This window comes from Panthera uncia (genome assembly GCF_023721935.1).
Source record: "Panthera uncia isolate 11264 chromosome B3 unlocalized genomic scaffold, Puncia_PCG_1.0 HiC_scaffold_1, whole genome shotgun sequence".
Classification (NCBI taxonomy): domain Eukaryota; kingdom Metazoa; phylum Chordata; class Mammalia; order Carnivora; family Felidae; genus Panthera; species Panthera uncia.
Window position 1 is genome coordinate 89,697,789 of NW_026057582.1, and position 12,045 is coordinate 89,709,833.

At 36.8% G+C, this 12,045-nt stretch overlaps 2 protein-coding genes across 3 annotated transcripts in view; both read right to left on the minus strand.

The window, feature by feature from the left end:
- Positions 1-10,532, minus strand: part of MYEF2 (myelin expression factor 2) — a 37,432-nt gene extending 26,900 nt beyond the window's left edge. Inside the window, exons 1-5 of one of the 2 annotated variants that reach the window (XM_049613596.1) lie at positions 10,058-10,532; positions 5,057-5,265; positions 3,776-3,828; positions 2,316-2,323; positions 2,120-2,213 (exon numbers count right to left, since the gene is read on the minus strand). In XM_049613596.1, the coding sequence (XP_049469553.1) occupies positions 2,120-2,213; positions 2,316-2,323; positions 3,776-3,828; positions 5,057-5,265; positions 10,058-10,218 (525 nt within the window). In that variant the 5' untranslated portion in view covers positions 10,219-10,532. The remainder of the gene's footprint in view (positions 1-2,119; positions 2,214-2,315; positions 2,324-3,775; positions 3,829-5,056; positions 5,266-10,057) is intronic. The other variant, XM_049613595.1, reaches the window with a different exon arrangement.
- The window catches only part of FBN1 (fibrillin 1), a 711,751-nt gene that overhangs the window by 229,215 nt on the left and 470,491 nt on the right, over positions 1-12,045 (minus strand). The gene's annotated exons all lie outside the window — the stretch shown is intronic.

Genomic DNA, 12,045 nt, shown 5'->3' on the forward strand with positions numbered 1-12,045 from the left:
ATATAATGAAAAAATAAAATTCTAATATCTGGAAAGGAATATTGGAAATATATTTTTTCTTAGACTCTCACTAGTAGTTTTAGCACTGAGCCCAGTCATCCATTCGTAAATCAGATATTCCCAGGAAAGGGACCTTTAGTAATAATAATCCATAAAGTTAACTGAATAAAGAATACTTCATCATTTAGCTAGGCCAAACTCAGTTATTTTTCCCTCTTAAAAAAATTTAAAAATGGAAGTATCCTACATCAATTTGGATCACATAACTCTATTCTAGGGTCTCTAAAATATTACTGAGGATACAGGAAGTGCTAAAACTTAAAAGAAGACAAACAACATAGGCTTGTCCTTTAGCATAAAAACCACCATGTAAATGGCTGGCACAGAGTACAAGTCTAAACTTTCTCTACTTCCCAGTCAAAATCAAAAGAAAGGAAGGAAGGAAGGAAGGAAGGAAGGAAGGAAGGAAGGAAGGAAAGGAGGAAGGAGGGAGGGAAGGAGAGGAAAGGGAAAGGGAAAACGAAAGGGAAGAGAGAGGAAGGGAGGGAGGGAGGGAGGGAGGGAGGAAGGGAGGGAGGAAGGAAGGAAGGGAGGGAAGAAGGAAGGAAGGGAGGAAGGAAGGAAGGAAGGAAGGGAGGAAGGAAGGAAGGAAGGAAGGACGGACAAACCCCCCAGGCTCAAACAGAATTAGAGGAGTTCAAAAGCTGACTCCAATAAAGGGATTTGGAATACTTGTATTTGTTGGTAGCATGGGCTTTAATTTTAAGCTATTATCACCTCATAGTCAGAATCAAGAGACCAACAACCAGGAATATTCCTACCTTGGACTGGAATAACAACAAGCAATTATTATTACAGCTAACATTTCTTATGTAGTTATATAATATTTTGAGCACTGTGCTAAGTGCTTTATATAATAACATCACAATTATAGTTAGTAGCTAACATTTATTAAATGTTTTACATATACTAACTGAAACCTTATAAAACTATCAGATAGCTTCTAATATCATTCTCACTTTAGTGATAAACAAAGAAATAGAGAGTGATTAAAGTTAGGTAATTTTTTTAAGTAATTAAAGGTAAGTAATTTGCCCTGAGTCACCCAGATTATCTGATGCCAGAGCTTGAATTCTCTACCATGTTATCTCATTTAATACTCATAAAAACTCTATTAGGTAAGTACTACCATTTGTACTATTATAATTACTGAGGTTTAGAGAATAAGTAACCTGCCTAGTCACAGAGCTAGAAAGTGAGCTGGGACTCTTATCATTACTCAACCAAATTAAACTGTGACTGACAGTAATGCTCTACTACCAAAGACTTGCAACCTTGCTGGTAGAGACTCTTCAGGGTCCTAAAGTACATCCTCAATCATTTCTAACACAGACTTTAGCAAAAATATATACGTAACTGGTCAATGATCAAACGATTCAGGTAAGATTAACAATATGAACTAAAGGAAGAAATGAAAATGACTGCTATTCAAGCTAATCATTACCAAGGTCAATTACACTTAAGTGTACATAGTTTTTTAAGGATCTTCCGATTATTCTTTTGTCAATGTATTATACTACTGTTCCATACAAAGGGAACATACCCACTTTAGGGGTTTCCAAGTTCCAGTTACAAATTTCACTAACAGATTCACAAGTTTTCTTAAATTTTAATCTGGCATAGTTTCAGGGTGATTTTAACTAAAAGTGAGTATCAATTTTATTCAAATCCATAAGGTATTTGCATTATTAAGCACCCTTTACTATCAACTACAAGAATATCTAATTCTCAAGTTAAACAACACAATCTAAAAACTGAAAATGTCTATACCAAATAAAGTCAATACATAAACCTTGCCATCTTTAAATACCTGCATTTTTTAAATCATGCACCTCTGCTTATAACAACTTGGAACAAATCAAATATATAGGAAAACTGCTTAAAAGCAAACAGGAAACCATGCACAAGCAAAATTATTTTCAATTATATAATGCTTTAATAAGCATCTAGGCTTTAAAAAAGGAGTAGCCAGAGAAATACATCCCCCAAGATGAAAATCCAAAGAAAACATGTCTTTATATCCAAAAGTTTAAATTATTCCAAATATAAGAAATCTTACCTCTTTAATATTCAGGGGTCTTCCACTAAGATCATATTTGTTCATAGTTTCTAGTGCTTTCTTTACGAATTCTTCATCTTTGAATTCAACAACACTTAATGGGGAAAAAATTTATAGGAAATGTTTATATACTAAATTTTCTTTTTCTTAATCAGAAGTTTAAATTTGACTTAAGAAACTTAAAAAAAATTCTTACCCACAACCCTATATCCAGGAAGATTTGTCAATATATGCAAAAGAAGAAAAGTTTTAGATCAGTAGACGAAGTTAATGGTAAACTCTAATATTTAAGTCATGAAAAGCAATTGATAATACAATCACTTTTTATCTTTTACACTTCTAGAACATAATAGCAAGTGACCACAAATCTTCTGTCAATGTTTAAATCGATCTATTTAAAGGCAGTAGCATCTAGCATTTAACAAGCTTGGAGCACATATTTACTTTTAGAGGACTCTTCTTTAGGTTAAGACTAAATAAGGTATTTTCACAAATTCAATCAAAAGTAACTCAAGGAAATTGAAGGTTTCCATAAAACACTTGGGGCGCCTGGGTGGCTCAGTCGGTTGAGCGTCCGACTTCAGCCCGGGTCACGATCTCGCGGTCCGTGAGTTCGAGCCCCGCGTCAGGCTCTGGGCTGATGGCTCAGAGCCTGGAGCCTGCTTCCGATTCTGTGTCTCCCTCTCTCTCTGCCCCTCCCCCATTCATGCTCTATCTCTCTCTGTCTCAAAAATAAATAAACGTTAAAAAAAAAAAAAAAAAACAAAAAACACTTCTTCCATTGTTACGACTATTTTCAAAAGATGTATTATGCACAAATTGTTTTTAATGTATATCTTTCAATTTTATTAAGGTAAAAATAGGAAATAATCTCATTTTTAATTAATTTCTCTATTAGAGAAAACTGGCTGCACACAATTTAACAGCATCCAGTTTAAGTATATAAAATAATCACTTATGCTAAAGAAACAAACCTATACATTTTTAAAATAATTGTCATTACTGTTCGAAGTGCCATTTGAATGTGATGACAAAGTTTTTCTCATGCACCAACTGGTTTTTGCAATAGAATTGAACACTGTTAAAGCTTTCCATTGTATTCCTCAGTGTATTGCTTTCTTGTTGCTAAAAATCAAAACCTACTATCAACCAATTCCTTCTATGTCAATTTAATCATCAATGTCATTCATACCAATTGGTCAGAGCACTGCCTCTTATGTAGTCTTGCAGGCTACCAAATTAAGTTCTTCAATGTAAATTTCAAACATACATTCTGAATTAACACCTTTAAGCTATGGGCTTGTCAGAGAACTCTTAGGGAATATTATCAATGCAGTAACTTTTAGAATATCCTTGAAGACATCAAAACACAACAAAAAAAATCCTATAGTAAAATCTCTTGGCTAAGAAGAAGCATTACCTTAAAGCATTAGAAAAGTGAATGCCCTTTATGAACATTTACAAACCCATCCCTTCCAGGCAGCTAGTTTGGTTTGAATAAATGTCAGACTTGCTAGTATAAAGCCTCAAATCTTGCATAATAAAGTAAAACAAAATGAAACTTAAGTTTCCAAAAACTGGTACAAATATTATACAAAAAAGTAAACTGCTGAGGAACTTTTAAACCTCAAGCAGATTATGGCCCACAGCACTTACCCTTGATTTTCCTTCCGCATCCTTAAAGAGCTCCACGTATGTAACCTCACCGACTACATAAGACATACAAAAGGAAGATACCAAGAAACAATACATTTAAACACCAATATCTTGCTTTACTGCACACCTGTGCACAACTCTACAGAAAAGCACCTATTATTCACCAACAATCAAAACCAGACCAACATACCTCCTATCAATGGCTATGTAAATTTAACTAATTTTCTGAAATGTACATCATCCACATTCTCTAAAAAAGCTAACAACCATATTAACCTAATTCATACTACAGATCATATTTTGGCCAGCATGATATAGTTGGTGAACAAATGCACATATACATACAAATGGTCCCTTAACCTATCATATTAAAAACATCAACATTAACACTTTTCAAATAACTTTGGTCGCCTACACACAACAGCTGTTTTAAGGTGACTTTCTACCTGAATGTCTTCAATCATGTTTGCCATCAGTAAACTAAATTTACAAGTCATGCTTCACAGCAAGCCACACACTTTCTAAATAAAGTCAATGAATAAAACCAATCAAATAGTTGTCACCTTACAACAGATACACCAATGCAAGGTTTTTTTTATTTATTAGAAGAGATCAGCCTCAAAGCCAAGTACATAGTTTGCAGGACTGTTGAAACTCAATTTTTCAAGAGATAACAAAACTAACTTTTACAAGATCAAATATTAAAATTATTTTTCCCCAAAACCAACCATATATATAAAATGAAGGTTTTCAAGTTATTCTAAAAACAAAACTGCAACAGCAGTAACGCAATTTTAATATAGAACTGCAGAGACAGCATCATGGCATTCATGACAATGCAAACAAAATGAACTCCACAGCCAGATTCCAGAATCCACCAAGATAATAACAAAACAGCTTTTGGAAAAAAATAATCAGACCTTATTATTCATACTTTAACACGCTAATGTATTGCTTAACTAATGCAATAGTCCTTTAAAAATCTATAAAAACTTCAACTAGACAAAGCAATCACTTTAACAAAATTCTTGGTGGCATGCATATGCTGGCTCACTACTATACCACTAAAATGGGAAAAAAAAAAAACTTCATTTATCCGTATGACTTTGTAATGAAATTGTTGTCAAGTGAGAGCAGAGGAAAAGATTAATTCATGTGTCAAGAAATAAACAAAAATCAATTTTTTGAGTCTGTGTGGTTCAGAGGAATAAAAAAGTTTGCTTAGTTCCTCCCCCTTCTATATGAAGATAAGCCAACAGTGGGTTTATCAGGAATGGTTACCTTTTTCTCTCATTAGATCTTTAATAGCTTGCCATTTCATATCGTATGGGATGTTGCTAATGAAAACTCTGTTTCGATTTGGACCCTTCTTTTCTCCAGTGCCTGAATTCTTATCTTTTGAATAAGGATGAAATCTATTGGCCTTCTTATTTCCTGAAGATTTTTCTTTTAATTCAGATTTATCTTCTTTGACTGATTCATCATTTTCCCTATGAATTAAAAACAAAACAAGAAGAAAATCTGTCATGTTTCTAATAATGGAAGCCTACATTACATAAATATTGCATATTTATCACTTCACTTCTCAAAACTCTCCACCAAGTTAGACCTGGAGAGTCAGCTTGCTTGCTTTGAAATTACCCAATGCCATTTCAGAGCAAGAATTTGGGTATATTACCAAACTTCTCATAAAGTTTGTTTAAAAACATAACTAAAATACATAGTTATATTATGGTATCTATACATGCATACACGCTCATATGACTCTCATAATTTTTTCTATTCCCAACTTTGATCAGGATAATTAATTAGTAAGGTATTCTAATATGTTCATTCTCAACACTTTCTATGTATTAACCTATAAACTAAGATAGGGTATTTCATAGAATCATGTAATTTTTACTAGTAGTTATCACCTACACGATGGGATGGAACGGAGGTAGGAAGCAGTACTTAAAAGACAACATGAATCAAAATTTTATAAATCAACTTTTTAATGAGTTTATAATGATTTATAATAATTTTATAAATCAACTTTCCTAACAGGAAAAACATTTAATTTGTAAGACTGTAATCACAATGCGACGATCTGATGCTACCCACCAACCATCCATAACATAAAAGTATATACTTAAAGTAAATCCTATAGATAAAAATTTGGGTATATATCTTAAAAATGCAACTTACTTATCAAAAGGAATCTTCTTTTACAGAAGAAATAATAGGTTTTAAATCACTAATTATTCTAGTGAATCTAAAACTATTTAATTAATACTTTAATTTAAAGCAATTTTCCACAATCACATACTAATAAAAATCTCTGGAAATGACATTCAGAAATCCAAAATTTTTAAAGCTTCCTGGGTTTTTCCAACAACCAACCAGGTTTCATAATCCAGGCGCTCACTTATCTTCTAACCCAACCAACTGTGGGACTCTATACACTGTAGTGCTCCACACACACGTCTTATTGTAGTCATCTGTTCCATGTGATATTGATATTTTTAGACACTACCTTTCTGAGCAGGTAACAACACAACCATAAATATAGGATGTAAAAAACTCTGTAAGAACGAAAACTATCTGCATTGGTATGAGCAGCACCTAGCATGGTGACTGCACACAACATGTTGCTCAATAAATACTAATTTTTGAATGAACAGTCAATTAAGAACCCATGCTCATCTGGGCACAGATGGTGTTGCCGTCTGCCAGAAAAACTGCTAAAATCAAGGAAGAAACATTAGAGCCAAACTTGCTTTGCCACCTTTTCAGACCTTGACAGGGACACCATTACAATGGAACATCTTCCCTCATCAGAAATGGCACAGCCTAGAGTAAGTCTTCACAACTGTCCCAGCTCCAGCAAGTACCTACCTGTCTGAACAGTGTGCGACTTTTGAAAATGGCAGCAAGCGGCCAAAAGGTACAGAGGCCTTTACTCTGGTTCTAAGTACAGTAGATACAAGAACAAACTCTTCCTTTTAAGCACCCAGAGAATGTATGTACACAGTAGACTGTAGTCTATGAATGTTTGTAAAATAACTGTCTCTGTTTAGGTAAGCAGACATCTATATAGTCTCTAGCTAAGTATGCCTTCTCCTACCTATTTTCTTCCTGAATGAAACCAACTGTGAAAAATGCACAGAGTTCTGAATTACAATGTTCTTCTATTCTTATATGAATAGAAGATGCTTATATGTAAGCATTTGCTTAAAACAATCTGATAATTCCACTGAAAGCAATGATATTAATGTAGGATACCCTCTCCAAAATATTTATTCCAAGTATGACCAGAGAGAGCAATTTCTTCAACTTTTCCTCACTTAGTGGCATATTAAAGATATTACTACACTGCTCATCTATAGTGCATAAATTATCTGTGGAAGGCAGACCAGTTTAATGGCTAGAGGTATGGTCTGATTATTGAGAAACAAACAATTTAATATTCAATTCCTAAACTCTTTTTATGTCATAAATACACTATGGAATGGACAGTTAAGATACAGGTGAAAACTCTTAGGGAAATTATGTTACATAATATCAAATATTGGCACTATATCCATAATTCCCTGTAATAATGCTCAAACTATTCACTTAAACCACCCCCTTTAATGTACTTGAAATAAAGACTGTGACTATCTTAAGTCACAAAAATGTTATCTACTCTTAAGACAGAATTATGCCCACTGAAGTTATAAATTTCTGAAAAATCAATATTCAACATCAAATAAGAAAACGTAATTTTAAAACGTGGTTTTAAAAACATGCTATAGTATGAAATCTAAAATTAAGCCTAGTTCCATTCTTACTCCTAATATAATAAAAAATACTACTCTACTTCAAACACTTCACCTTGCTTCGATGCTTAATATTTTACACAACACTTTATACCCTAATGTAACTTTCAATTTCCATATACTCCAAGATGTTAATCACACAGAAAATAATGAAGAGTTGTAACAATACTGCTATTTTTCCTCCTGTTCACTTAAGAAAAGGATAGCTAGTATACCATTTTGGCATAAAGGAAAGACTAAACCTAGGGAAACATCTTTAATTTCTTGTCAAAAGATGTGAACATGCCCATGAAATTCTCTGTGTATAAGTTTCACAATCATAAAAGTTCACTTCTGCATTTCTTAAACAAATATTTACTGGGCCTTTATAAACATAAGGCCTTGGGGATACAAAGATGAATAAGACATAGTGGTCTCTATACTCAGTGACTATGGATTAACCTCAGCAAAAGTCATTTCAACCTTGGTAAGTGGCACTCTGTTCTGTTCTAAGCAATACATATTTTAAGGCAATATTTGGTAATTGTTATAACCTCTGTGAATTCTTACCCTTAAAAATGTATGGTAGTCAAGGGTTATGTGTTAGATTGTTAACTACTCCAGTTGGTTCACAGGGTCAAAAAAAGGTTGTTGGCTTGATACAGGTAAATGTTCCTAGTTTTTCAGTATGAATGACCGACCCATGCTGGACCATTATATGGTTCTTATGGAACTGACAGTACAAGAAACCCTTGAGAGTAGATTTGCTTCTTTATTCAACTTGGGAAAACAGGAAGGTCTGAGAGATATTAACTATAAACAATATTAAAAGAACCTTCATTTGTATATTCTACTAGCATTTCTTAATTTCTTTACTTAATATTTTCCTTTTCCTCACTTTGAAGTGAAAGAGATTCTTTTCCTACCTCTGTCCTCTTGTCTAGCTAACCCACAATGAGACTTTAAAAGGGATTAGAGACTTTTAGATCTGGGAGGTTTACATGCCAGCTTTATCTGTATGGACACTATTATACTAATCACACCCAAGTATAGTAGGGCTTCTCTCTGTAATTCAAGACTGCGGTTTTTGTTTAGGAGAAAAGGGTGGCAAGCCCACATTTAGAGATAAACAAAAAGCACCAATTTTATCATTCCAATGCCTTCTATTAGAATTTATGATGCCAAATCCCTGAGAGCCCATATTTTGGCATGCATGGTAGAAAGTGCTCCCTTTCCAGATGCTCAGTTACTGAGGTGCACCATTCTGCACCTAGGAACAAATTCCACCAAGGTCGAATCTCCTACACCTGCACCTCTATTCTGCCTGGAAGATGCAACCTATCCTATTCAAACCCAAGTGAGAGGAAGAGTGTCATAACTGAGCTGGGAGAGCTATCTTATCTGCGACCAATTCCTACACAAACTAGTCCAGGTCTTACCGTCCTGCTTCAAACATTCTTATACAAAAGAAAAGAAAAATTCTCTTTTCTATTTTAGTTTGACCATATGTTCACTGCTTTCTACTCTGAGGCATAACTGAGAGAAGGAAAAGGATGTTTTCAGTAAATTATTAACATACTTTCAACTTCAAGTTTAAAAGCTGGGCACATGCAAAAGAATGCCTGATTCGTATCCCCCTATATGACAAGAACAATGGGGAGCATAACAGTTCCTTATAACTAAAAATTATTATGGATTTGAGTCAACTACATTCTTTCTAGACACTGATGACAGGGGCAATCTTAAAAGCGTCAGGCTTTCTTCAATTAAAAAAAAATCTTATTTTACCATTTTACCAAAATTAAGAACAAGCCATCACACAAGGAGTTCTTAAAAAATAACCTGCAAGGCTTACAAACATTTGAGAGGGATGTGGGGGACCAAGGAACCACGCACATTTCCCTTTCTGAATAACCTCTTACCAATTCAAGGGTAACACAATGGATTTAGGCTCACAGCACATTATTAAACTTCCTCTGTGGCGTGTATATATATATTCAGAAATTAACACATGTTTAGGAAGCAACAACAAACACTGAACTTATAAAGCTCAGAATGAGGCCGGGAGATCGGGGACTATTCCTTTTAAATACGTTCTCGGTAGTTAAGAGGAAATGTCCGATGATGTCATCCCTAGTTACTCCCTAGTGATGAACACTATCTACTGTACTGGGCTTTAAAAGGGGGACCATTTTCCTCCAGACAGTGGCGGCCGCCGTGCTTTGCTCAAAGGTTCTCCAGCTGGAAGTCTGGGAAGAAGTAGTGACCCTCAGTCTCCGGCTGGAAACAGGGGAGGGGCGTCGGCCCCCCGGCTCGCACCCCGGCTCCCGGGCCAGGGCGGGAGGGAAGGGACTGGGAGCGGCCCTACTTGCACCTGCTCCTCCCGCCGCCTACGGCCCGGGAGCAGTTATCCCCCACCGAGGCCCAGGCCGGCTTCGGCCCCCCTCCGAGGCCAACTCCCCGCCCCCCACCTCGTCCCGGTCCCCGGAGGAAAAGACAATACATTTTAACGCCATTGGAGCTGCTGCTGTGCTGCGGCGGCTGCTTCTCTGGCTCCGGCGGGTGCGGTTCTCGCCGCGGCTCGCCCGGCTGCTCCACTGGCTGCTGATGCGGACTGTCGTCGCCAGCGGCCCCGAGCACCTCGGGCTTGTCGGCGTCCGCCATCCCGCTGCCGCTGCCTCCGCCTCCGCCTCCGCCACGGCCGCCTGCGCTGAGGGGCTCCGAGCACTACAATGGCGGCGGCCGGGAAAGCGGTAACGGATCCCGATTTGAAAAGGCCCCGAGCGCTCAGTTGCCCGGATCTCGCGAGAACCGGTCGAGGCTGGGAGACTGGGAGAGGGTGTGAGCCGCGTGTGGGGGGTGGGAGTGGAGGGGTAGGGGGGAGGGATGGGGTGGCGGGTCAGGGCCGCCATTGCCGCAGTCAGCCCTGCTTCAGACCAGGGAGGGCCTAACTTGTCCAGAAGCCCCTGGTGGGGCTGTGTTCTGACCACCAGCCCGCCTATCGATTGGCACCCAATGGGGTCTTCGCTTACAAAAGTCGGATCTGAGTGCTGGAAATCCCTAGAGCTCTGAAACCCAGACTATTCAGTTCATTCCTTGTAGGGGCAGTTTAAATGAGAGAAGCACACACCACTTTGCATCTTTAAAGACGTCTGCAAATCTTCAGACTCGCCTTAGAAATCCTTTGAATAATGCAAATAAATCACTTGCCACTTAAATGCCTAGGCACCCCGTGGACATTCAATAAATAGTTATTGATGACAGGTTGCAATTCACCAAAATGAATACCTTTGAATTTCTTTGAATTCTGGTCGTTTTTAAGAAAGAGGATTTCCTGTGGAATTCAGCTATCGGCATATAAAAAGAAGACAAGTTTTTTAATTCTCTGGATAGCAACCCCTGAGGAGAATCTATAGTTTTTGTTTTGTTTTGTTTTGTTCTGTTTTTTTCAGAAGAAAGCTTCTACTAGACTGGCTGATCATGGACATTTTGGTTTGGAGTTGTGTTTATGTTGGTGAAAATTATATTTGAAGCAGTTATAGGCTCTCAAATTTAATTACTGTATGGAGTTTTAAAATATAGTCCTAGATTTTTCCCCCTAAATATAAAAAAGTAATCCATTAAACTTAATTCCTAACTCTTGAATACTGTAATAGTATTTCACATTGAAATAACCTTTTTCAGCTGAAAGACCTTCCCAAATGTTTCTTTTCATAAAGAAGCAAGCCTGTATGGTTTACATGCTTTGCAGAATATCACATACACATTAGTGGTAAAGTGGTAGCTAGAAACTAATACTCAAGTAATACATAATTTCCTCATCCCCCCTCCCCCCCCCACCCGTTCTTTGACATTTTAATTATGTAAGTTTCTGCCCTCAACCAAAGAATACCTTGGAACATCTGATCCTATACCAGAAGAGTTGAGCTACTTCATCAAACGTACACACATAAAAATCAGAACAGTTTTGCTCATGAGGAGCACACCTGGAAAATACTGCTGTTTAGGGTGCTACTGACGTCGTTTAACAAACACAACACACGCTGTTGTAGTTACTGCATGAATTATTTCTCCTTGGTCAATCCCAAAACTTAGCATTTGGAATAGCAGAAAGGCAGTGGATTTTGACACAGAAAACCTGGGTTAGGACCTCAGTTCTGCCACTTTATGCCTATAACTCCTTGGGCAAGTCACTTAACTTCTCAATCTTTCCGTAATAAATAAGGATGATAATACCTACTTTACAGGATTAAGGTGAGAATTAAAAGAAAGCACTTTATGTAGGGCAAAGTGCTATATGAATATAAAGTAGCATTATAATTCCCTATCTCTCCAGGCTGAGCAGGGTTTTAGTCAAAGAGAAGTCAGGTGATTTTCCCATAGAACTGAATTATAAGCACTTTCAAAACATCCATTATCCTCTGTTATTCTTTTGCTATAGTTGAATTTAATGATGAAAATTTAATCCTGCTGCCCCTAATACAGTATTTT